Source organism: Xylocopa sonorina, chromosome 12, assembly GCF_050948175.1.
Source record: "Xylocopa sonorina isolate GNS202 chromosome 12, iyXylSono1_principal, whole genome shotgun sequence".
Classification (NCBI taxonomy): domain Eukaryota; kingdom Metazoa; phylum Arthropoda; class Insecta; order Hymenoptera; family Apidae; genus Xylocopa; species Xylocopa sonorina.
The window spans coordinates 6,410,617-6,436,800 of NC_135204.1; the positions used below are offsets into that span (position 1 = coordinate 6,410,617).

Consider the following 26,184-nt stretch of genomic DNA (forward strand, 5'->3'; position numbering starts at 1 on the left):
TCCATTGTTCCCGCGGTTTGCTCTGTCACGCGGACGCGATCCGGCGAAATCGCCCACAAAGCGTCGAGAGCATCGGCTGGGCATAACTGCAACAACAAAAAAAAAAGGAAAAAAAAAAGAGAAAACAAAAAAGAGGAAAGAAAAAAGAAGAGAAAAAGATGGTGTGAAAAAAAAGAGCGAGGACAAGGGGGTGAGATAGGAAAAAGGCGTCGAACAGTCGAGCACAGAGCGAAACAATAGGCTCGTTCGTTTTGCAGTTTCGTGCACTCTAAAGCGCCCGTTGAGCCTTCGTTTATGCGGAAACGTGTATAGGTGAACCGTTCTTTTTTTTTTTTTTATTCTACACGAAAAAGAAGGGACCTGGGGAAAGGATGGAGGACAAGGGGGATGACTCGTGACAACCCTTGCCCGGGGCAAGCGGTGCACCTTGCACTTTTCCTCGAGGATGAACGCGAGACTTACCCTTGCACCCTCTATTGCGCTCTGATGATGATTAACCCTTTTGTGGCGATATACAGGCAACTCGTATAAAATGTCTCGATGGCAGCGATGGCTTCTCGAACACCGCGAATCGTTTAAAATCGTGTACTTGCGATGAAAAATTCTAAACGTTTCGAGTATCGAATTGAATTCGATACTCGAAAGCCATGGAAGCCTTGGAAAGTCTTGGAAGTCCCGAAAGTTTTGGCAGTTTTCGAGAGGTCTTGAATGTCTTGGAAGCCTTAAAAGTCTTGGTAGTCCTGGAAGCCTTAGTAGTTTTGGAAGCCTTAAAAGAGGCCCTTCGAAATCTATCAAGGAATTCGAGGCTTCGAGAATTCTCGAAAATTTTTAGGCTCCCAAGGTTTTCAAGGCTCCCGAGCCTTTCAGAGTTCGACAAGGTTTTCGAGGATCCCAGGCGTCGAGATATATTCGAGACTCGCTCGAATTTCCGGAATATTGAAAAGCCTCGGGTTTCACTCGAAAGTTCAGATTTGAACGCTCATCACTGTTCGTCAAAGGGAAACCGTTTCGCGACGTTTTACGGGGCCATCCGACCGTTCGATTCCCAGCGTTTTCAGCTCGACACTGGCCCGCGGGGATCGAGTATTTTTGGACGTGTCCGCCGTGACGGACAGATCGCCAGGGATAATCGCGGGGGCTGGTTTAGCGGAAACGTTTCAACCGGTGTTGCCAGAGTAAATTGTTTCAGAGCCGGGGCTGGGTGAGGTTGCTTTAACGCTTACTGCTGCTTAAACCGTGTACGTTCTAATGTCAACCTGTTATGCAACGACCTTGCCTTAACCTGCATTTCCTTTCCTCGTTTTAAACATTCCACGACATACGTTCATCATTTATTAATATACAACATATAATTTGTTCCTCTCACACGTCTCGTTCGTTCTCCAAATCGACGTTCCTCAATCTCTGTTTACAATTTTTATTGAACCAGGTTGTTCCAAAATACCGAAACACTTTAGCCATCGAAGATCTAACAAGACTCATAGGTTGAGAGACGCTGCTCGAAACCACCCCTATTCTTGCTTCCTCGTTTTCGACATGAACGGTATGGTCAGACCCCGAAACCGTTCGAGGATTCCGGTCACAATTATCGGCAGTTTCAAGACCACAATACAGACCCGGATGAATCGATCTAATTTTCGTGGTGGCGTTCGTTTTTCTCGTTGAACACGCGCGCTGGTGCACGTGCCGGCTCGAGGAGAGGCTAAGACGCAACCAGCGGCGGGTAGATTGCCACTAAACGCAATCAATACACGCGGCCTGGTGGCCGATCTCGTAGGAATCGCGGGGTCGTATCGATTCCGCGGCGGCCACGGCGCCCGTTCGTCTCGAATCGAATCGAATCGAATCACGAGGCTCCTTCGCGCAACTAATGAAATCCCGGTGATTAAACGCGGCACTGATTCCGCTTGCTTACTCCCAGCCAGAACTTCCTGCACCGAAACTTCTCGACGGAAGGCTATATCCTTCGTCGTAGCGAGCGTCTCACCCCGTCCTTAGACCATCCTCGTCGAAGGTGTTGTACACCTTCCCCTCGATGCCGTCGTAATTACGCTTAAAACAAAATTGCCCGTAGTTTTTCGATCGGACCGGATAAATTGAAAAACTTTCACGCGGAACGAATAATCTTCGTTGTCGCCGTTGTTCGAGGTTTCAACAATTTTCTTGCCTTTCTGCACTGCGACAAGGGTTTCGATCAGTCGTCAGGGGATTCTACTGGTTTTGGTTGCTGTTTTTGTTGGTTTATGAGTATTTTGATGAGTGGCTTGAGAATTTTTTGTTCAGCAGGGGTGGTTCTGATTTGGACAATTTGTGGAAATTTAAATTAAAGAAAAAGAAGCGAAAATAAAATTAAAGAAGCATCGTATGAAAAATAGATCCGCGATTGGTATTTTAATTTGTTTGGATCGGACACGAAACGTTCAGATCACGGAATATGATAATTAATAATTGATTGAAGCTTTTGCCATTCAGCAAAGACTTTAAATCCATAATAACGCAGGAATTTGACTGATAATCAATGGGATGCTAATATGTTAGATTAATTGGAATCGATTAAGTTTTTATGGGCGAGCGCAATCTGTTATTAAATTTAAACAATGCGCGCAGAAGTTTTGTTCGGCGAAGGGTTTATTACAGGATCGATAACTCTTTTCCGCTATTATCGCGATATCGCGTTCAACATAAACGTTGCAATTTCGAGCAATTATAATCCTTCAAACTTCATTCTTCCCGTGTTTGCGCCCTTTATTTATCCTGCAACAAAGTAAATCGTACAAATTTAAAACAGATGGAAATATACATTTTTACAAGTGAGTAAAGTTACGTTCGATTATTGAAATTAATTCGTGCGATCAAAATATTGCAGCCGCGCAGTATTTTGCAATGATAACAGAGATTTATTCATTTATGGAGAATTTCAGTGCACGAGAACGCGCAGAGAAACGCGCGATATGCAAAATTGTAATTATAAATTATGATAGTACGTGAAATATCCAAGTACACGGTTTCGCATTACCTTTAGCGTGAAATAAATTTCTTTTGGTATTCACCGCGTCTCCATTTGTATAAATATTCCAGCTGCGAGATAAATTAAAGAAATAAATGCGCGCGGTTACCATCGGAAGGCGTGACATTTGCGTGTTCAACGCGTGAAACGGTGGAAGCCGCTTTAATGGATACCTGATTGATTCATCAATTATTGGCTGCCCTTTTCACCAACGAGAAAATTTCCCGTTGATATCGCGAGACGTTTCCTGAGCATCGCCAGGGTTGTTCCGTACACCGTGTGCGGCCAGCTTTATGCAGAATGGCATAACACAGGGTGGCGCGTATCGACTGATCATCCATTAACCTTTGCCATTCCTTGATAATTTATCGAAGTCATTCGTTCACTTCCGATCTTTTCCTACCGCTCGCAGGCTCGAATTAACCCAAAGGCGACAGTTGCGCCGTTATGCGAAGAATGATCGTGCAATTTGCGAAAAACTGCTGCGCGTTCTATCGCGCGGAGGATAATTCGAAGCGCGAGGGAAGTTCGTGATAAAAAAAAAAATTGCATACGCGCAATGCAAACTACTTAAAAGTTGCATTAAAACGAGAAGACACGCTTTATAATTTTCTGCCCCGGACAGAATTTAATTAAGCATTTCCATTTTTGTTTTTTCACCAACTCGTTCTCTCTTTCTAGTTTAGCAAAATAATTTTTTAATTAAACTCTTTCGTTCCCCGGCTCGTTTGTATGATATTATTCCTTGCGATGTGTAAGGGCGTTCAGTTTACGAATAGATACAACGTATCCACGAAAATCAATATGTAATATAATGTAGGGGTAATTAATTGGCAAGCGATATAATTAATTAATAGATAACTGAGGTAGATGGTAGTAATAATTAAATGTTCGACACACATAAATCTTTCTTCTAATTAAACGGTTCAGAAATTTAAAAAAAATGCTTAAATGTTTAACGTAAAAATGAAAATGAACTAGGTTCGTTTTTCTCCTACGAAGATTTTCACACCAAAATTGTACGTTTCAAATTTTTATCTCGATCGCAAACAAAGCAGAAACTTTTGTCTCGAGAATGTTCGCGCCCCAACCCTCATTTTTAAACCAACAAGTACTTAGCGGCTGCTTAGTGCCTGCTTTTAGAAAATCCTTGAAATAGTACCCCTGGAATCGTCTGAAACCACGCGGTGGCCGTCGACTCGGCTCAGAAGAATAGACGAGAGAATAGAATGGAATCGGTGAAAAATGTTGCCGAATTATCTCTGAAAACACTCGCGTATATACGATCGCGCCAGTTCGATGCGACTAAAGCGCCATTCAACAAAGGCCTAGCGACATTAGAGGCCTCTCGTTAAACGTCGTTTTAAGTGGCTCGTAATGCGAGTGTCGGCGCACCCTCGCGAACAGAAAAAGCAAAACAGCACCCACCGCTTTACTCCAGAATCGCGAACTTCGAGCGATCTACAGATTCCACTTGAACCTTTCCACTTCTTATTCCTCGCAGCAGTGATCCAGCTACTGTTTAATTAGAACCCAGTATTTCCAAGTTCATTTTTGCGTTTAATTATCACATTTTATTAAAAATATGATAAAGTATTTTTGCAAGTCATATTTATTTTTCAATCTTTAAAAATTGGATAAATTCTTGGTATAGAAAATTTATTTTATCATCGATCGTGAGCAGCAAAGTGTTAAAGTGATAATTTCTAGTGTAGGCGTATCTCGTAGATCCAACCCCCACACTAGCCCTCATAACTATTTGCCCGCCAAATATATTTTGCTTTCCTCTGAATTCATTTCGCGCACCCACTGAAATTACTCGTAACTTCCCCGATAAACAGTACTAAAATTCGAGTGCAAATTTAACCATAGCATCAAAACATAATTTGAACCCGCTCGTTTGATCCTCGTTCGCGATAGAGAGCCAGGCATCTCTCGGCGCGAACGCGGTGGAAAAATGGCGAAAGACAAACGGGACTACTCCGGGAAATGAAGTCCACGGGAGGAGCGTTGTTGACAGTGGCGCAGCGACAATGGAAATTACGGGCATGAAACGCCGCCACGAAGAACGTCTTTCGCGCCTTTCGCCTTTAAATTGCTCGCGGTGTGCTCGACCGGCCGTGTGCGGATAGGCGGGATGGTCTTTTTGAGCCGCGCATAAAAGCTCTCGAGTCTCGAGTCTACCTTCGAGCTTCGTATCTTTGTGTGTGTGTGTGGGCTACCCTTTCGTTCCTTTCGTGCTGGGCGGCTGAACAACGCTTGGTGCTCCCGTGCACGTGCAGTCGGTGCACGCGTGCAATGAAAGGCTGCTGTCCCATCTGATACGGATCAATCCCTGCTTGAATCGCGGGCTTGACTTTTCTTTTCAGGATTTATGAAGTTGGGGCTTGGAATGAAATGAGTGGGAATAATGCGAGCCTTATTTACTTAGTACTCTTATCGTCATCAGAAGGTAACATGAAAAAAAGTGCCAAAAGATCTCGTTCTTTAGCTGTTAGAAAATTATTTTTTACTAAAGGAATTATTTTACACAGTTCTGTTAGAATTGTATATTTTTTCTTTATTTCCGTAATTTATAGCTGGTATTTAATTCGAGTAGATTGTGACAATGAAAGGGGTGAGAATTGAATTTTGTGGTTTTTTAGCAAAGACAATTTGTCCAGGATGCAGGATTTGGTTAGGTTGTTTGGAAAAAGTATTTAGAAGAAGGATGTGTGCGCGTTGGTTCCTCTAAAATATGGTTCTGACGTATAATGAAAGGTATAAAACGTGTTGCAGGAAGATTACCTGTACAGAAGTAAACATAATTCTTTGTGGCCTATTGCCAAGGAAGATAAATGCTGTCATTTGAGCAGACATTTGTAACGGTGACAACGAGTTATTACATGGCAGTAATTTAGCAATTACCGTGAAAGGGATGAATCTGGTGGAAACGACGGAAGAAATTGCTGTAATAAAAACAGAGGGTGGTTTAGAGGCGACATTACGTAAGATTGAAACTGTTTCATTAAAGACGATCTTACTACTTAATTAACGATGACGACCGACGGGAGGTCTTCCGCGTGAGACACGTGGCTATTAAAGTACCAAAATGGAAACGTCAAAGCGCAGGTCCCGCCGCGTCTTCCACCTCGAAAAGCGCCGTGAATGCGATACCCATTTTTATGAATTTCATTCGTATTATCATTCCGCTGGTTCCTTTCCGAGTGACCATCGTCTGCCTTTTGTCTTACGCTTCGCGAAAGAGGAAGATGACTTCCTGCGACAGTGAGAGGTAATTTTGCGTGATTTAACACTCGACGTAATGAGCTTTTTCCACTTTGTAGCAGTTCGAATTAGCTTGATGAAAGGCCCTCTCCATCGAATATAACTGAAGCAACTTTTTAATCATTTTTCTATTGTTAAACTGTCATTTTGAATGCAAAACATGGCTACACAGTGTGGACAAAATTTAAATAATTATCATCTAGTGACAATTAAAATTTATTCTACGTGAAAAGAGGGTAGTTACATAGTCTAGAAAAAGATGCTGCGTTTCTCCTCGTTTCCCTACTCAATTCTATTCAGTCAGTACTTACTTGTTCACTCAGTTACTCACTAATTTTCTGCTACTTACTTGCACTCATTTACTCAACCACTCGCACACTTACTTACTCATTTACTCATTAACTCAGTTACGTACTCACTCTCTCTCATTCATTCGCTCACCTTCGACCCACTCATTCGCTCAGTTGCACGCTCACTCTCTGTCACTCACTCACTTTCATTCACTCAGTCACTTACTCTCCTTTCCTGTCTGCATCTATTTCTTTCTTCCTCTCGCCCACGAATCCACTCGCTCACCCATTCACCCTCGCACTCTTCCACTCTTTCACCCTTTCTACGTATCTCTCCTCCCGCTCCCACGCTGGCTCTCGTTAGCGGCGCAAGATGCACTTCTGTTCCTCCCTTCAGACGCCGCGACGCGCCTCTTTGTCGAGTCGTCCAAGTGGTATTGTACGTGAGTTAAGGAAATTGCTACCGATCGGGTAGCCGCGTTTCCAGCCAGGTATCACTTGCACGCACACTTTTTTTCATGTTACGCGTACTCTCGAGAGAAACCCACCGCAGAGTTTCGCTTCTTTTCTCGTTTTAACGACGGAGAAGAAAAAAAAAGTTTCGAGTGCGTTGTGTTTTCTCTCTCTCTCTCTCTTTCTCTCTCTCTCTCGCTTTGTCTGCACGCACAGTTTTTTTACGTCATGCGTGCTCTCGAGAGAAACTCACCGCAGAGTTTCGCTTCTTTTCACGTTTTAACGACGGAGAAAAAAAAGCTTCGAGTGCGTTGTGTTCTTTCTCTTTCTCTCTCTCTCTCATTTCGCTTTTTAACGAGCACCGTTCGACTGCTCCAAGTGGATTTTCATGGTCGTTGAAAAATCTGATCTGAATTTCGATCTCGCGGGGTAACGCAGTTCCTCGAGGGTTGGAAATTCTTGTTTCGTAAATGACGAGGCGTCGTTTTGGGGACCCTCGATGGTTCGCGGGTGAAATTTATTTTAAGGTACGCGTTGGTTATCCGATGTGTAAAGTCTGACGAGAGTGTTGGAGCATGCAGGGGATTCATTTTTAGAATCTCCATTTAAATGAGGTTTCAAATATAGCCGCCTAGACTTATAATTATTCGCGCAAATAATTGAGGGGGTGGAGCTCGAAATATCTCTGGCAGTCGTAGAAATCGATAATTTTTCATTAATTTTCGCACTCACAAAAATACCTCGTTAAAAATTGAAATTTTTAGCTGTCCAAAGTGTTCATAAATTACTATTACCGCCGAGCTAGTATTAAACATGCAAGAATCTATAAATGCAGCGAAGGTGAGGAACAAAAAGGGATGATGCGAAGCTCGAATCTCCTTTGAACATCGTTTTCTCAACCCCTTAGTTTGTAGTTCGTTAAAAAAATTTCGCCCAGGGAACGACTTTAACCCGCTTCCTGTAATTCCATAAATATTAAACGGCACGATCGATATTCTAAACTATCCCAGTGGCACTATAGCCAGCCAGGCTCCATTGTGGCTGGCCATTCTTTCAGCTGTCACGAGATGAGCGGCCGCTCGATGATTAGCCACTCGAACCCGTCGATTCGATTGCTCCTTTTGTTTTCCCATCGGTTTATTTGCAATAAAAGGAGCGTGCACGTTAATCAGATCATCATTACCCACACACGTGCACCCTGGCTGCGACCACCGCGCATAGACACTGTACACGATGTACGTTGAGGGGGGGAGAAGGGGAGGATGGGCATCGAGTGAACTTATTGCCCATTGAACCATACCGCGCCGTAGTCACTGTAACCTATGTAGACAGGCGAAGCTCCATTGCACAAACAGAGAGGAGGCAACGTGTAACAGATCGCGTTTCCCCTGGAACCCAGCCGGTTCCTGGCGAAGCCATTTATTCACGATTTCCCAGCGTAATTTCTGTGGATCGAGCTGGCCGATGGAACGCGATTCGATCGTCCATTCGTAACGTCGTTTTCGAATTCTCATCCCTCGTCTCTCGTACGCGTCTCTACGGTGAAATTTGATTCGCGTTCAACGAGAATCTAACTTACGTTTGCACGCGAATTTTCTACATCGCTTCGCGTTTCCCTCGTGGAGGTTGACGAGTGGGGTCGCGACTTTTCAGGCTGGAATCATAGTAGGGTCTTTTAATAGCGAAGTTTGAATTCTTTTTCTGATTAGTAAAGGGTTAAGCTGAATTTTCTATATACAGTATCTTGTTAGATTTATTGTATAATAGACATAACTTTGGTAATAAGGGGACTCGCAAGTGAGAAACTTAGTTAACACGCTAGCTCTGACTAGCTCCTTGGTTAACTTAGGTTTAACCAACTGCAACAGAGTGCAATTTAGATACTAACACAGATCTAAGCGGTGCGGATAATTTATGCAGTCCCTCAGACACACTCGAGTCCAGATTTTCTGTATTATTGTAACCCGGATTCGTTCTACCTTGTCTGCGCGATTAAGACCAGAGATTCAGAGAAGTTTGTAACGCAGACTCGATTCAGGCTGCACGTGTGTCTAATTTGAAGTAAACACGTTTCGATTAGTTCTTAATCGGTGTAATAAGCCAAATTTATCACTGTTCTACCTTAGACTTGACCTAGACCTAGCATGGACCTAGAATGGCCTACACCTGACACAGATTTTAGCTAGACTTAACGTGCACTTGATTTGCATTTCACCTGACCCTTCAGATAAACCACTTTGATTTCGAATCCTAAATTTATTTGTTACATCGACTTTTTTTAAAAAATAATAGTTTTATCTATCTCATTACCCTTTCAACGATTTCAATTTCTCGTACAAAAATTATATAAGGGTAATGAAATTTATATGTCTGTAAAGGGAAGTTTGTTTAAGATCGCGGTTGTTTATTTATGGTATATTTTCTGTAAAGTTTCGTAACAAGCTTTTGAAGGATTTCGATGAAAATATTCATGGTTATTATATAAAAATTCCAGCTGGATGCGTGGGTCGAGTCAATACGCTTGATTATTTTTTAACCGAATGTCAAAGATCAGGGTGTTTCATATCATTGAACAACTCGTTTCATTAGCTTTCAAGTGAGCGGAAAGTGAGCTTCGTGAGCTGCGCGTAAAGTTACACCGGTCCGGATTAGAACGTCGTTTGTGAATAAAATCTTCGCGCGGTATTCGCGTATATTCGGAACGCGGATTGGAATTTCGTTCCTCGCCCCCCTTTAAGCGTTCAAACAAATTTTCTTCCGTTAAATAAAACTTGCGAACAGAGCGGAGAAATGAAGATTGACAGGTAATTCAGTCAACGTCAAAGTATCAAAAACTTCCAGAGGGATGCCTAGAATTTTAGTAAGGTTACAACTTTGTGAAACGGGTCGAGCCGAAAATTTCGTCGTTCAAAGTGAAATCTAGAATTTTATAGAAGTCAGAATCCTGCGAAAATTTCACCAATCGACACTGACGTTGCAGATTCAGTCAGAAATTTTATACAAACCAGAGTTCCGCGAAAGTTCCAATTTCAGAGGCAATTGTATCGAACAATTTTGAAATTCCTCTGAGACCAAAGAATCGTACAAAATTGTACAGCAAAATATAATATTAAAATTCCATTTAATCGCGTTGCATTTATTGCATGTATGAATTCGTCTTGTTTGGTCGATAAAATAAAGATGGTGCTCGCTGGGGTTGCGTCAAAAATATAACTCTATATGGCGCTGTCATTGCGGTGTGAAAAAGTAACGCAATCAATGAATTCGATTCGTGTCGTGTCCATAGAAAGACACGATACGTTTCAGATGCGCTACGATAACATTGGACTGACAGTGCGCGATATTTCGACGCCAGCGATATGTATTTAATCGGTCAAGTTATGTCACCGAATTCCTCGGAACTATCGCGATAACTCAATCGGCCAGATATTGTGGCGATCTGCGAGGGCGTGGACGTTTCTCAGCGAGAAACCTGCCACGATGTTCTGATAAATATTTCGTATTTTCTTGTCCATCAATTATCCGGGTGCCTGAAAAATTACCTCGAACGAACGCCGTGAAACGGACGGGATTAATGTTGCGGAACTAAATTTTTTTCCAACTTTCTTGATACTCTCCATCCTTCTGTACATTTCACGAATTTTCAAAGCATAATTTTCCTACCTCCTATCATTTTGCATTCAATAAATCTGCTTTTCAGATTAAGTTACATTAATATCGCGGAACTGAAGTTCTTCGATGGTAAGGCCTCCGCCATTTTGGTTCACGCTACGAGCTTCCGAATTATAGCTTTGATACGTTCCTCCAATCCAACGTATTACTTTCTGCAAGTTTAATTCTCAGCTTAGACAAGATGAAGTTAGTTTCAGATTAATATTTAAGCTAGGTTAACAGCTTTCTCGGAATTACCCAAAATATTCAGCGAGATCATTACAGAATAACCCTCTCTGCTCCATAAAAAAACCTTCTACCTCCTTCCCTTCCCAATAAACTACGCAAAGCAAACCACGAACGGTTCCAAAATTCACGTGGCTCTCTCACAGCCTCGTCGAACAACCTGCCCAGGTTCTCGACGATCGCGTAACGATCAGCGCATATCCATCAGGATCGTCGTCCTACGTACGACGCCACGTTCAAGCGGTGGTTCGTTTGCTTTCGAAAGCCCGAAGGCGCAGTCCAGGCAAATTTATATTTCAGAATTTTCATTGTGAATCGTTTTCTGGGACACGAGCGCGGGGGTTGGTCGCGAAACGAGGCGACGTCGACCGTTTGCCGTGTTCAGTCTCGGTCGTCCTATTGAAAACCGGCCGCGGACGGCCGTGAGTAGTACTGTCGTTCGATAAACGGCGTCTTCCCCGGAGCTTTCGGTTCAAAGATAAGAATCTCGGATTCGAGGTCAGCCAAGCAGTCCTCGAGGCCTCCTTTGGCCATCGGCAAATTTCGAAAGGGCGCTCGACCTCGCGCGAGGTGGCAACCGAGCTGCGACGAGAGGGGTGCAAAGGGGGTTGGCTGACAGTCTGCACACGTGTGCACGTGTCCGTGCGCGATGCACAGATGCGTTCGTACGAGACCGCCCCGCGATTGGGACGAGCTCTGGTCGAGACGATGAGGAGACGTCCGGGTGTAACCACAAAGGACGATACCTCCACAGCGTCCCTTCTGTGAAGTGTGGGCCGTCGTATTGTCGAGTAGCCTTTTCTCACCTTTTTGTTTTACCATTTCGTTTTAATACAGTCCACGGGAGTACACTTGTTCCCACCGTGCAATGATCAATTGAAAGGGAGGCACTGACAGGTGCTTGATACGTTAGGGAAGGTCAAGCGCCCTCCGGGCTAGACAATGAAGCACTTCTGCCCTCCTGGACCTGTACAATGTGTGTCCGGTCTCGGTGTGCACTCTGAATTATTTCTTCGGGCATCTGGGCTGCACTCCTGCTCCTGGAATTTATTGGATAGCTATCTATCGATGGGCATTGTCTGTCGTTTAGTGGAAGTCGGGCTGGCTCTAAGAGGGATCCTATGGGATCTACTTGATTGGACACCGTGGATATTGGGAACAGTTCTGGGTGTTGCGTGGAAAATCATTTCTTTTCAAATCTTTTTATTCATGCATTTTTATGCTGTCTTTTTTCTTAGAAGAGGAAGGGATAGTTTAATTGGAATTGTTATTTTGTTATTTTGTCTGTCGGTTGTTTACGAAAGCTTCATGTGTGCCAGGTGTACATATGTCTATATAGAAGTGACATAATCTTCACTGTAAAGGCTCTCGGGTGCAAGCCATATCCTCTTAGAAGGGAATTGTGTATTCCTGTGTGAGTCTGAGTCGTGAAATCCGTAAATCTTTGATTTCCTAAATAAATTTCCCAAGGAAGTGTATGATCGCTTCTTTAAGGGAATTTTATAGTACATTCCACTAGATCCTCTCTACTTCTGACCATTAATAATTATTACGAAAAATTCGCAGATAAATAATATTCGATTCCTCTCAAGAATGATGTATAAAAATTTTAAAAATATCCTCGCAATCAATTTCTCGATCTGAAATTAAAACTACCGAAGTCTGAAATACGTTATCAGGTTTCCAAAGCACGTTATATCTAGAAAATCGCAGAAAACAAGCGCAAATCAACGAGGATTCGAAACTTCTTCGAAATGGTCAAAACAAAAACTGACAAATCAGCGGAATAGCTACACACACACATATATATATATAGACCAGAGTTGTTTCAACCATCGTGGCGCGCGCGGCGATGTTTTTCGTACGGTAGAAAAATTCGCCGCAAAAACCACCGCCTTAAAGCCGAGCTCGGTCGGCAAATAAATCACCGCGGTCCGTGTATCAAGCTCCAATTTCAAATACACCCAGGACTCGTCCGGCGAACTCTATTTTCGCGGTGACAAGGGGGTGAGGGTGGTGGGCCGACGTCGCGGTTCGGAAACGGGGCTGAAAACATTTCGCTCTGGCAAGATGCAGCCCCGTCACGGGGCCCATGGTGAAACGGTCGATACCGGAGCTACGGAGGGTGCACACCCCCCGAAACCCCGCTGAAACACGTGGACAATATAGAGAATGTCCGGTTCGTATGGACAGAATGGATTTTATCAAGCGATGGAATCTGCGGGGGATGATGTTGTTTGGTTCAGCCAATTTTCTCCCCAAAGTACTCGAACCAGTATTTTTTTCTATTTTATTTACAATCGTGCTCTCTTCTCTTTTTTCAAACGATTTCTTTCTGCGATTTTTCTATTTCTGCAGTTTGTTTGTAAAATAATATTTCAGGAAATGTAAGAGAATATTGCGGAAGGTTCATGAATATTTTCCTAAACGATTTTTGGCGAATTTTATTTCTTGCCTCCTTTCCTCTTCTTCAGAATCGATTAATTTGGAATTTCTAAATGAATCTGAATGAAAGAAATTGTAAAAAATTGCAAAATTTGATGCAAAACTTATCGAGAATCCCCAGCAGTGCGAAACTTCATAATTCAAGCTGTAACACCACTTCACATTTTACATACCAGTGTTATTTCCCTTGCACACAAATCACCATTCAAAAACGCGCTACGCAGGCCATTAAACGCGCCTATACATCACAGAAAGCAACACTTTCCACCCCGAAACTCCGGCGTTTCAAACGGTCCACACATTTCCACTCTCGTTTCACACGCCATCCAGCGTCCTCCTCGCTGGACCAGAGTGTGCTAAAAATATGTCAGCGCGCGCCACTCGTCTTGGTACGAACTGTTCGATTCTATTTACCTGCACTCGTCCATACATTTCCACGCGTGTGTCTCACCCACGAACCCGTCCCATTCGAGCGTCCTCTCCACCCTGGATCGCGTTCCAACGCTTGACTCAGCCGCCAGCCGAGCGTCTGACTTGTCCAACCGTACGCTACTTCAACGCGATGCAAATCACCGCGCTAATGAAATGTCTAAGCATCCACAGCCCTTTTTCTCCACTTCTCGCGTCCCTTATGATGCATAGTCTCGTACGCACGTATCTTCTCGATGGAAGCCACGGAATCCCAGCCTCGTTCGTCGACCGTGCCTCGCTTGACGTCTTCTCGACGAGTTCCCTGCTGCGCGGCCATTTCTATGGAAATCTTTCTGACTTCCCCGTAGGAAACTGTTCCCCAATCGCTGTGATTTCGTTGCGAATGTGCTTGGGGAGTTAGCGAATTAGAGTCAACGTCCAATGAGAATTTTGGTGTCGTTGGTCTTTGGGGAAAACAAGGGAATTTCCTGTGTCTGATATATTTCTGTTCGTATCACTTGACTTTTTCCTCCGAATGCTTATCACAACTTTGACCAGGAATTTTTATTGCCTTCTTCTAATGAATTGCCTCGCTCGATTTCTGCGAGCAAGTTTCGTCGAATACTTTTCCTGGAAAATAAGAGGATTCCTCGTGTCTGACATATTTTCATTCGTATCACTTGACTTCTCTCCTGAACGCGCGCTACAACTTCGCTAGGGAATTTTTATTGCTTGCCTCTGTTGGATTTTTATTGAGATTCTCCTTTCACAGATTTTCGCAGTCACGAATTCTGATTTTGTAATACACAGTTTTGAGAAGAATACGTTATTCTCGCGTCTGACTTATTTTCGTTCGTGTCACTTGACTCCTTTCTCCAGCGGACACCTCGCCAAAGAACTTTTCGTCCATGATAAATATTGATATTATAGTTGATACACTTCCTAAGAATCTTTACTGGTTCGAAAATTCCAATGGAAATATTTTTGCCAAGATTTGTTTACGATAAATAGTCCATCGAAAGTATCGATGGACGATTGTGTTGCAAAGGTATTTGAAAATTTGCGAAGTACTTCTTCCGAGAGAAAGAGAGCAAATCACTTTGCTCTAACCATTTCACATTTTATTTACAATTGTACACATTCGACTTCGTCGCTGCTCTAGCTCGAAGATGGTCGCTTCAGGGTTTCTCCTAGTTTCGCCCTGACGGTCACAATAAACAGCATGTGCGGCAAAGGAATCGATAACTGGCGTCAGGATCGAGTGATACGTGTTCTCGAAGAAATTGTATCTTCCATAAAGATCGACTTTTCCTGATTCATTTTTTAACGCCTTTCGCTTCGAATCGCGAACCTCCTCTAAAGTATTTCTGCCATATACGACAACGACTAGAAAATTTCGCGACACTCCATTTTCGCCATAAAAATCGGTTTGAAAAAAGAAAACGAGCAGAGCACGTTGAAAGCTACTGGTTTTATTTATTACATTTGGAAACAATAATCCGTGACACCGAGGGGAGACAGAATTAAAACTTCCGGTTTATTTGCAACAGAGTCTCGATTAAGCGGCTTAATTGGGATAAAAAATAACAGAGTCAGCTGAACCAAAACCCAGCGAAAAGCGACAGAGGGAATATTTAAACTTGCCTTTGTTTGCAGCGTAGACTTTTTCATTTGCTTTCTGTTGTACTGCGTACGTGCTTTGTCGGTAGATTTTCTTGCGATTGTAAAGAGAATTTTAGTTCGTTTAAAGAAAGAATTATATTATCAAAAGATTTTTCTTGTAAATAAAAGAAATAATTGAGGGCACAAAGAATGCGTTTCTCATTCGCGCTTCTATTTAAATAAATCAGCAGGGGCGCAAGAAATATGGCTAAATTGCAGAATTCTTTGTACCTGCGTAGAATGTGACGAATTATAATAATTCAGAACATCTTTTTTCCCCTTTTGCGCAGTTGCCATGGAATTGAGAACCGACATGCCGCGAAACACGAAAAGCGTCCGTCGCAGAAGCTCGAATCCTCCTGGCCATTTTCCTTGTAAGTCGAAAACAAAATTATTTTCTAAAGTTTGGTCGCCTCGAGTTTGTCTCGAATCAAAGTAGTTTGTTGTCGTAACGTTGTTTGGCTTGGTTACCGAATGAAATTGTTAAAGAGAACCGGGTAGTGTGAAATGACGCCATTTCCATTGGTTATTGGAGACCCACCAAGAGCACGGGGTGCGGAAATGTCCTTTTTACGAGCAGTTAAACGTAAAATAACTGTTTCCCGTGGTAATACTTCAGGTTTTAATAGGAAATGGATGTTGATACTCCCAATGAGCCAGTTTTCCGCTTAATTTCATTTACAAGACTATACATCAATCAAATCACTTGCTGTGATAATCATTTTGTTGCATGCTGGTCATAAGTAACGCTTCTAGAGTAACCCCAAATGGATATCCACCCTTTGTATTTTTATACAATACCAAAAATAGTATTCTTCGTGTAAAATTAAACGGGCGATTAATCAGAACACTCTACACTGCATCAAAAATGATCTAACCAAATATTGAAGGGTAACAAGTTTAAAATACTCTGCGTGGGGTAGTGTGTCAGGACGTGGAATTTCAGTTTCGTGCACTTTCCGCTCGAACGAACGGCACACGAGATTGTCAAGATAATATATAGATGACAAATCGACGATAGATGATCTCGTGCAAAAAAAAAACCATCCCCCGTCCGTCCACCCTGCCCACCCCTAACGGAATAATAAAATTTCGAGCGACACGCGTCACCGATTTTTCGATGGGAATTCCACCCGCGCATCTACCCCCGGCTCGACGCCATTTTTACGGTCAATATTTCCCCTCTAGACTAGATGTCACCCCTTGCCTGGCCGTCCTCACCCCCGTCGAACTTGCGCCGCCCTCCGCGCGATAGCGCCACTGGCATGTTTCCAATTTCCACGAGGCTGCCCCTTTCCTCGTCACATTCCATCCGACGTTTTTTCCTGCTCCCGTTTCGCCAAAATTTATTCGTCGCCCAGCCCTGTCGTGGCCGCAGGGCGCTCCTCGACGCCCGTGCCGGGGACCCCGTTTCACGGAACCGCACCGACACCAACGCGGAATTTCACCAGAGATTGATGGAAAGTAAAAGTACCCGGCTGGCCCGGGTTCTAACCGGGTCACTTTGTCGCGAACCCAACTGGTTACCATGAGAAACGCGAATCGGTAACGCTACGACCGTTACGTAACTTCTTCAACGGATTTCGGGGGAGAATATTGGGGTGTCTGGCGCTTCGATTTTTATGCTCGAACGGGAGGAAGTCGAGCAGTCCCTTCGACCATTTCCAATGTATTTCCTGGTTATTAAATACTATTTCTTCTTGCGATCTGAAAGGGTTCGTAGTTATTGTTTTGTGTGAGAGATAGGACGGAAGTTTTGTTGTTGATGTATTTTGAAGGGGTTTTCTGACTCAGTTAATTTTCGGAAATTCTCAAAGGTTTTTATGATTCGTGTACTCGAGTTAATTCTTACGATCTGAAGTTATTGTTTTATCTGTGAGATATATGGAATTTTTATATTTGACATATTTCTTGGGGGTTTTCTGACTCAATTAATTTTCTGAAATTCTCACAGATTTTTTTGATTCGTGTACTCGAGTTAATTCTTGCGATCTGAGAGGATTCGTCGTAGTTATTGTTTTATGTGAGAGATACAAAGAATTTTTATATTTGACATATTTCTTGGGGGTTTTCAGACTCAGTTAATTTTCTGAAATTCTCACAGATTTTTTTGATTCGTGTACTCGAGTTAATTCTCACGATCTGAGAGGGTTCGTCGTAGTTATTGTTTTATCTGTGAGAGATAAATGGAATTTTTATATCTGACGAATTTCGAGGGGGTTTTCTGACCCACTTAATTTTCTGAAATTTTCAGAGATCTTTACGATTCGTGTACTCGAGTTAATGAGGTCTCAAGGGGTGGGAATATCGATGGGCCAGTTTCTTAGCAACAAAGTTAAGTTCCTTTTCATACGTACAACGGGATCGCATGATTTATATTTCTTGGAACATCTTCTCGTAAACTTGTGCAGAGAGTATTATGAATTCTGAGTATTAAAAGCTTTGGACATGCACGCGGAAAAGTATGTAGAATCCAATGCGAATAATTTTGGTATTTTGGCTGATGGGACCCGGAAACTGTCAGAGATATGCATTGGTAATGATCTTCATTCTGGAAAGTACAATGCTGTCGAATTTTTGGCAATGAAAACGTACGGACTGTGATAAGTCTCGACAAAACGAGAAACGAAGATGCCTTTATTGGCTGAATGGAAGTATAGTTACTTTTGCTTCCCAATATTTCATATTTTATTTTCGTCTCAGTTGAATATAAAATAACCAAATGGTTAATTCAGTTTCCTACATTAATAACGCGTTGTCGCTGAGTGATACTTATATCTTAGCACTCCAGGGCTGTGTCGTTGAATACCGCATCCGATTCGCGTAGATGCATAAACGTTACGCAAAGGAACGTGTAGTACTTAAGGGATTGATGATGTAACGCGCTCGCATCGCAAGTTCTGCACTTAGAGAATTGAAACCAACAGAACCTGGTGAAATTTTGAAAAATCCACACGTGGTACTCCTCTTCTCCACGCACACAATTAAATTGATAAATGACATCTTTCAAAAAAATTACAGTATCTTAAAAATTTGTTAATTCTCAACCCTTAGTCAATTTTCAAACAGCAACTCTGCAAATTCTACCATTCCACACTCATCGATACCAAATCGTCGAAGCAAATGAAAACAGTAGTCAAGTTAACAAAAAAAGGGAAACTCTTTGAAAGAAGGAACAATCCTATTTTTAATCGCAAGCCAACCGAGTATCCGCGCGGTGGGGGATAAATTTTGATAGTCCTCGACTGATCGTGGGCGCGCTTGACCTTAGCACTGATTGGTCGATACCTTAAAATAGCCGTGGCGGGCATCTGATAACGGGGGTTTATTTATAAATCTGACTCAACATTTTCGCGTTGCGCCCAGCAGGCCGCGTGCACCCGATGGAATTTCGTCTGTCCCGTATCAGGGTTCCCTCATTGTGTCCCTGTAATCGAGTCCGCGCCGGGACCCCAGGCGCGGAGAACATTTTTATTGATTTATCGATTCGCGCGTCTGTGACCATAGAACGAAACGAAACGGGACAGATGGGCAAGATAACCGAACGTGGGTCTGTGGAGAGGGGGTGCTGTTGGAAAAAGGACGAAATAGAGGAAAATGGAGAGAGAGAGAGAGAGAGAGAGAGAGAGAGAGAAACGGAACGCGGAAGTCGGTATCAGATAAGTGGGGACTCGTCGCGGTTACGTCGCAACCTTGGATCGGTTCTCTTCGTCTCTTTTTTCCTTGCAAATGCACGGGATCTGCCCTTGGGAAATTATTGCCTCCGCGATGAATGGCTCCGTGGATGTGTACCGCCTATAATTGGAGCGAGGGACTCGATCTTGTTGTCTTTGCGCTTTCATTGTTATTTAAGTCAATGGAGCGGTGGAGAGGCACTCGCCGCTAGACAAAAGAAAATTTCTGTACGACCAGACGGTGTATTTGCTGGGGAATATCGCCTCGTTCGATGGTCACTCTCGGTTTCGCGAAATGCGCTCTAATTGCGGTAGGGAATCTCTCTTTTTATTATTACTCCTGCTTAATTCGAGGTGTATCGGGTATTTCGTTGCGTAATACAATGGCTCGTTATCCTTAAGCGATTAACACGACAACAGTCGTTGTCGATATACAAATATACCTATTTACTACGAAAGTATGCTGTACATGCTTAATCTCTGCAAAGAAAATACTTATGCTTTACGTCTACACCTCCCCATACCTCTATCTTAGAGTATTGAATGATTACATTTACGAGATTCTAAAAATACACGTAATACGTATCACGTTTGCATTAAAATCGACTGGCTGGCGATCTGGAATTCAGCTCGTATCCGAACAATCGGGGGCGACCGTCGAGGAAAGCGTCGTTTCGCAAACGTCACGGTGCCAGCCTACACACACACACACACCTCGCGGGTCTCGCCTCGCACCGCCGCCCACGTCTCGAATTAAAGGACCTCGACCTTCCGTCATCGATGTCCGTCCAGGCGTCCGCCCCGCGCCCCCGCGAGCCGTCCCGTGTCGACGAAAAGGGAGCACACGTAGCCGGAAAAGAAGGGCACGAGAGAGGAAAATCGAGGCTCGAGGAACGGGGACCAGGCGTGCGCAGTTGCGGGACCGCTCGATGTCGCGAGCAGTCATCGTGGAGAGCCTAGAGTTTCACGCCGCGTGTACACGTATATAGCCAGGCGGGAGTAGCGCTCGTGTCCGGGTTGTCGAGGAACGCGGTGATTGGTGACGGGCAACGCTAGTGACTCCTAGTGCCAACGTTCAATTAAAACCAAATCGGGACCGATCGATCTTGGTCAGTCCGAGCCAATTCGATGCGGAGCCAAAATGGCCGATTCTGAGCACGATCGAGCCGCGCGACAGACGCGAGCGTAACCCCTTTCGCGAGCTTGTCCAGGATATGAGATGGACCTGAGGGGTGCCACGATCTTAACCAGCGATACACGCGAGAACGTCGTCGATCTCGATCGTCCCCTGCACGCTGTCGACGAGGCGGGACCGACAGGGGCAGCTGGTGCATCGATCGCGGGCGACCAGCCGACCGATCGTCGGTACGAGCAGAGCGACGCGGGCTTCCGGGAACGGTGTCCCGCCTCCTGAAAGGCAGCCACGGATCGATCCCGGAATATGACCTTCGAGTCACGTGTGCCGCGTCGCGACACGCAAGTCACCGATACGAGTGGTCCCGACTCGCGAGACGGACTGGGCATCGATCACGAGGATCGCGCGGCTCACGCGTCGCGGACGCGGGATTTTCCCTTCCGGGACGGGCGACGCGACACACTGCCAGGACACGAGTGAGAGAGAGAGAGAGAGAGACGAGATCGATACGCGTAGCGGGAAACTCCGTCCTGAGCGAGGAACCTGTCGTCGCGGACCTGCTCGACGAGGGACTCGCGCGAAGACATTTAGACGAGCGTCCTTGCGTCTGGATCGAAAGGATCGTTCCTGTTCACGGGTGTCGATGAAGACGGATGAAATTGATGGAATAGATGCGTGCATTCGGATGCCCTAGTGGGTCGTCGAGGAAATCGATGGGAAGTTCGAGGTGGAGGCAGAGTTTGGGGGGCTGGACAGCTGATGCTTAACGGTCTGGTTCCGGTGCTGGTTTGTGGTTATGTCATAGACCGATGGGGATCGACGCGGTGGACTGTTCTTGGGGAGTCAATGGTGCGTCGTGGACATTATGCGGGATGATACGTCCCCCCGGTTTCTGTGTTCTGATCGTCTCGATTTGTCGAGTCGCTGAGCGATTTTAACGAGTCCTTGTTAGCCGAGACGGTGGGCTGTGATCGTTCCGTCGAGGGAGTCCGGGTTCGACGTCTGTCGATGATGTCAGTGTTCCCGTTTCGTTGACCTCGCGTACAGGTTCTATCCACGAACGTGACTGTCTTTCGTATTAATTAACGGAATTAGTATTTCGACGTAACTCGATGACGCTTCTTCCCACGGCTCCCGAGTAAGCGACAGTGAATTGTGATTAATTATTCCATCGATAACGATCCCCAGGTCGCTCGAATCGGCTCGATCGACCGGCTAATCGTAACCATATCTCATGCCAGCAAATTGGGCCTCGATAATCGACGCGGAGCCAGTGCTACCAATCCCATCGATCTCCTGGTACGCGAGCATATGATTCCCCGTGACAGTTGCCAGTGAATCACGAACGGTGCCTGGCCAATTCAATATTTATCAACGACGCGAGTGTTCCAGTTCGACGGATCGTTGGACAATCGACCTGAATCGGCATTCAGGACGCGTTTCTCACCCGCGAGAAACTGTGATCGCTCGAATCCGATGTTAGTCAATGGCATTCGGTGCTCGAATCACGTGGCCTGCCGCGGATCAGTGGCGACACCACGGAGGACTCTCTATTTAGAACCGTTCTTCAAACTTTTCGCTCAATCGCCCGCTTTTGGGGAGGCACCAGTCAATACGTCCGCTATTCTGATCGTTCTATATTTACAAATCTCCGAAGAAAGGGAGAAGAACAAGCGAGAGAAACGAATCTAGATATACATAATCGTTATTAAACGTAAAGTACTCCGCGTAGAAACGGAGGTAAAGCGGTTGGACAATAAAAAAAAACGAACAAAAAACGCTTGGTGATACACGCAGAGCTTACTACCCGGTTCAGTTTTCTACCAGTCGCAGGGTTTTCTATTTAGCGTCGTAATTTAATCGTCGATACTTAGCCAGCGAGTTTTTTCGTACGCGAGAGGTCGGCAGACCGAGATCGATAACCGGGAGGTTCGTTTCGGAAACATCCTTGAACGAGTGCCGTTCAAGGACCAGGTTCGAATGATCGAACCACTTGACGGAGGATACCGTCGTCAGATCGATATTGTTCTTGGGTACGTGACGTTAGAGGGTACCTATCGCTCTCGAAAGTCCCTCTCCGCGTCAGAGGAGGAAGCACCGTAACGGCAACCACCCCCACGAGTGTCCGCCCCGATGAAAACGTCCACTACCAGTTACAGGTGATACCCTGTACAGTAAAAATATCCCTCCAGGTGGATAAATATCCATCCAGAATTGGCTATGCCGACTGCTGGCCTCGTCTAGCGTATCGGGTTGTAGAATGTCAGAGACTGCATAGCCCTCAGCACCGCGCATGTCCAGTGCCTTGACTACCAGCGGGACGCTTATACCTTGGCCGACGTCGCGAGCCACTTGGTTTCCCAGGGGGTTGAAGGGGTGTAACGAGAAAGAGGGAGAAAGAGAGAGAGAGAGAGAGAGAGAGAAATAACGGCGCGTATCAAAGTTCCGCCGTGTGCTCGCAATAAAGTAGCCGCGATAAAAAGCGAGCCCTGTCACTCGCGGCTGGACGGCGAAGCGTGGACGACGTGGAGAGAACGTGGAGAGCCGCGAGAGTGCTCCAAGTTTACCCAATAGTTGAAGTGGCCCGGAGAACAAAAGAAGAGGAACCGCGGCAGGGACTTCGAGGCTCGCCAGCTCGACTTCGGGCCACGCAATTAATAACCATTGGCTGTGCTGTTTACCTATCATCTGAGCTTAAATACTAGCGAATTAGTAGACGAAATAGTAATGGCCCCTTAAACGAGAGAGGACGAAAGCAGGCGAAACGGAGGAATAGAAAGATTATTTTTGCTACGCCCTTTCTAGTGTTCGACGTCCGCGCACGTGGTCATACTGAATCAACGATCCATCCAGAGAGACTGACTCGTAGCCTCTTCTCCAGTTGAACTCGTCTTCAGGAACATCCAAGCTTAACAGCGTTCCCGCTCGAATCAATCGAGAAAGATCGCGAGACTGTTTCGTATCAACCAGGAGACACCGTCCTCTCGAACAGCTTAGTCAGTCCCAAACGAGAGACACGTGGGCGGGACAAGCTTGCTCAACATGTCGTTCCGCAACATCCTGCGGAAGTGCATCGACAAGACGCGACAAATAATTGGCCACGCGCTGAAGAGGTGAACCTTGGTCTTAACTCGTGCGCACGATGTCGAGCGATACGAGCAGGTGATCGCCAGAGTCTGTAGAACTGGTACAGAGCGGAAGCGGCGCGGAACCACTCTAGAGCTGCCTGCTGGAGAGGATGACGAAGTACGGATTGGCCAGGCTGGCTCTGTGGAGGCCGCGACGATCCGTTACCTCGCAGCCGGCTAACCAGCTGGAGAACAACCCTCTGATGTACGCCGAAAGCAGCTTGTTGTATGTTGTTTGAGAGCGAACGATGTTGTCGTCGCTGCTGGCTTCCGTGGTGGTGAAAGGCCGTGTGCTTTTGGTGTCGCACCCGACCGGATGTATATCTGTTGGTCTTTTAATAAAGCCATCCGAGATCGTCTATTTCTTTTCGTTGTCGCTTGATTCCGCTTGCACTTGTCGCGGCTGCAGCTGAACGAAATCGAGGTAGCCAGGAATTCTTTGGGGGAAATTTGATATTGATCCTTGAATTTGTCACTCGTTACTTCGTCAGAGTACCGTTTTGGAAATGTAATTTCTTATTCAAACTGAATAACCTCTTTACGAGTTACATGAACATTTCGTGTATTTTATTTAATATCTGGTACAAATTTAATTCCCAACCCTCGCAGTCTAAACTGAATAACTTTTTTTTATTCACCGCGTACCATTTCAGAAATTTTATCTGATTTCTGCTTGAAACTAAATTCAAACTGCTGGAATTCGCTTAATCGTTATTCAGAGGTTTCGTTGAATTTTTTACGCGTACCGGATCCCAACTGCTTTGGAATTGAATTGGGACAACCGTTTGCTCGTCAGGTCATAAAAGAACGAGCGTCCGTTAAATAAGGAGGGGAGAAAAAATCGCAATAGAAAGAGGAAGCTGAAGGTTCCTCTCGCGAGCCCAGAAAAGGGGGTGGTTTTGTTCAGCTCAGCCACCCGTCCGTGCCCAAAATACATCCCTGTCCCACCGCGTACGTCCGCGTCCACGTAACTTGTGCTTTGTTTGTCGCTTTCAATGTGTCTGCAACATTTCGAGGGACGCCGCGCGGAGTAACGAGTAACGATCGACAGCGACGATGGCACGCTATGAACGATCGCACGCATGCAACGATCGCAATCGACGCACACACGAGAACCGCGTCCTCTCGAACAGCGAAATTAAAGGTGCGGGAGAGCGCTTTATTAGCGTTAAAGCGCGCGAGCCGTGACATTTTTTCCCTTTTCTTCTTTCTTTTTTTTCTTTTTTTTTTTGAAACGAGAGAACGAGATCCGTTGATAAAGTCGCGTAATTCGTCGCGACAGCGATTGATGAACGCGCCCCGGGGTAGTATGCGCGATCCTGATCGCTGGAACACGGTCCAATCGATTACGCAACTGCCAGACGTTCATTTACTTCCACCTGATGGATATCGCTGTTGGAAAGCACGATTTTTATCGTTTGCGGGTTCGTTTCTCTTTTCTCCGCTGCTCGATTTGTTTATTTTCTACGGTGGTTAAATATGGCGGATTATTTCTTGCAAAGGGTGATGAGACAATTAAACGAGTCTTATTTATCTGTCTCTTAATTAAATTATTTTTTTTCGTTTTTATCCTCACACTTGTATGAAAATGCAACAGAGCACATTTCCTGGTTTATAGCGCGAATTAAGAAAAATCGTTGGAAGTGTTGGCCAACTAAATAATTTATAAAAATCGGAGGATCTATGTGTAGGATAATTGAACTATAGTCGAAGACCCTCGGTCACCTAAGGACGTTCCATGAGTCACTTTCTTCATTCGCGCGACTTATGCGACGGACACGCGTGGTAAGATATTTTTAGGATAATTGTGGAGATCGAACGTGGTTAAACTTGCCTTCTGTTCTGTCGTACTTCGTCCGCTTCCTGGAACTATAATTCCCGTACGTAAAGATCGAGCGATTTTCTATCCTTTTTTGTCTGCTAGTATTCTTCAACATAATTCCTGAACACGATTCTAAATAAAAACGCATCGCATTGTACACAAAAAAAAATTAAAAAAAACCACAACTTTCTACTAGAAAGAGACACTAACTTGCCAAGAAAATCACAAAGAGGTATTCCACCCTCAAAGCTGCACAATCCAAGCAAATATGCGTTAAACATCGTCTGATAGCATTCTTTAACATAATTCCTGAACACGATTCTAAATAAAAACTTATCGCATTGTACACAAAAAAATAAAAAACAAATCCCAAATTTCTACTAGAAAAAGACACTAATGTGCCAAGAAAATTACAAAGTGGTATTCCACCCCCAAAGTTGCAGAATCCAAGCAAACGTGCATTAAACAAGCTCGATGGTAGCGTCACGGTGGAACTGGAGGAACGCATGAAAAAATCCACGCGTGGCAAATCGGTGGCATTGACAGGGTGGCAATTGGACGCGAGAGCAGCAGGCCAGGTAGCCAGCTGATGCGAATCGATAAATATTTATACACCCCTCGCCTGTGGTATAGACGGTTACGCGATGCCGTTGGTGCAGTTCCGTGGATGGTGCATGATTAATCGAGTAACTGACCTTTGCGGTTGCATTAACGCGGCGTACAGCTGTAGCGGATCCTCTGAGCAGGTGCGCGAAGAATAGGGAAATAAAAAACGGTTCAACTGGACCGATTTATGCTTCCTCGTGTCGTGAACTCTGTCCATCATTTCTCGAGGTCGTTTATTAACCATTGACGGCTCGCAAACGACGGGGGAAAGCGTGAAGGTGAATTGCCACCTCGAGGAACATAAATCGAATTCGTGGTGAACAGGTTCGAGAAAACAGGGTGTACAGATTCGAGAAAAATTGTCAAATTATGTAAAACAGTGTTTCG

The 26,184-nt window shown here is 44.8% G+C and overlaps 1 protein-coding gene across 9 annotated transcripts in view; it reads left to right on the forward strand.

Moving 5' to 3' along the window:
* The window catches only part of Ih (hyperpolarization activated cyclic nucleotide gated potassium channel Ih), a 150,299-nt gene that overhangs the window by 17,271 nt on the left and 106,844 nt on the right, over positions 1-26,184 (forward strand). For 8 of the 9 annotated variants that reach the window (XM_076905945.1, XM_076905937.1, XM_076905936.1 and 5 more), the window contains exon 2: positions 15,723-15,806. The exons of the other annotated variant lie outside the window; for it this stretch is intronic. In XM_076905945.1, the coding sequence (XP_076762060.1) occupies positions 15,723-15,806 (84 nt within the window). The remainder of the gene's footprint in view (positions 1-15,722; positions 15,807-26,184) is intronic. 9 annotated transcript variants of the gene reach the window in all.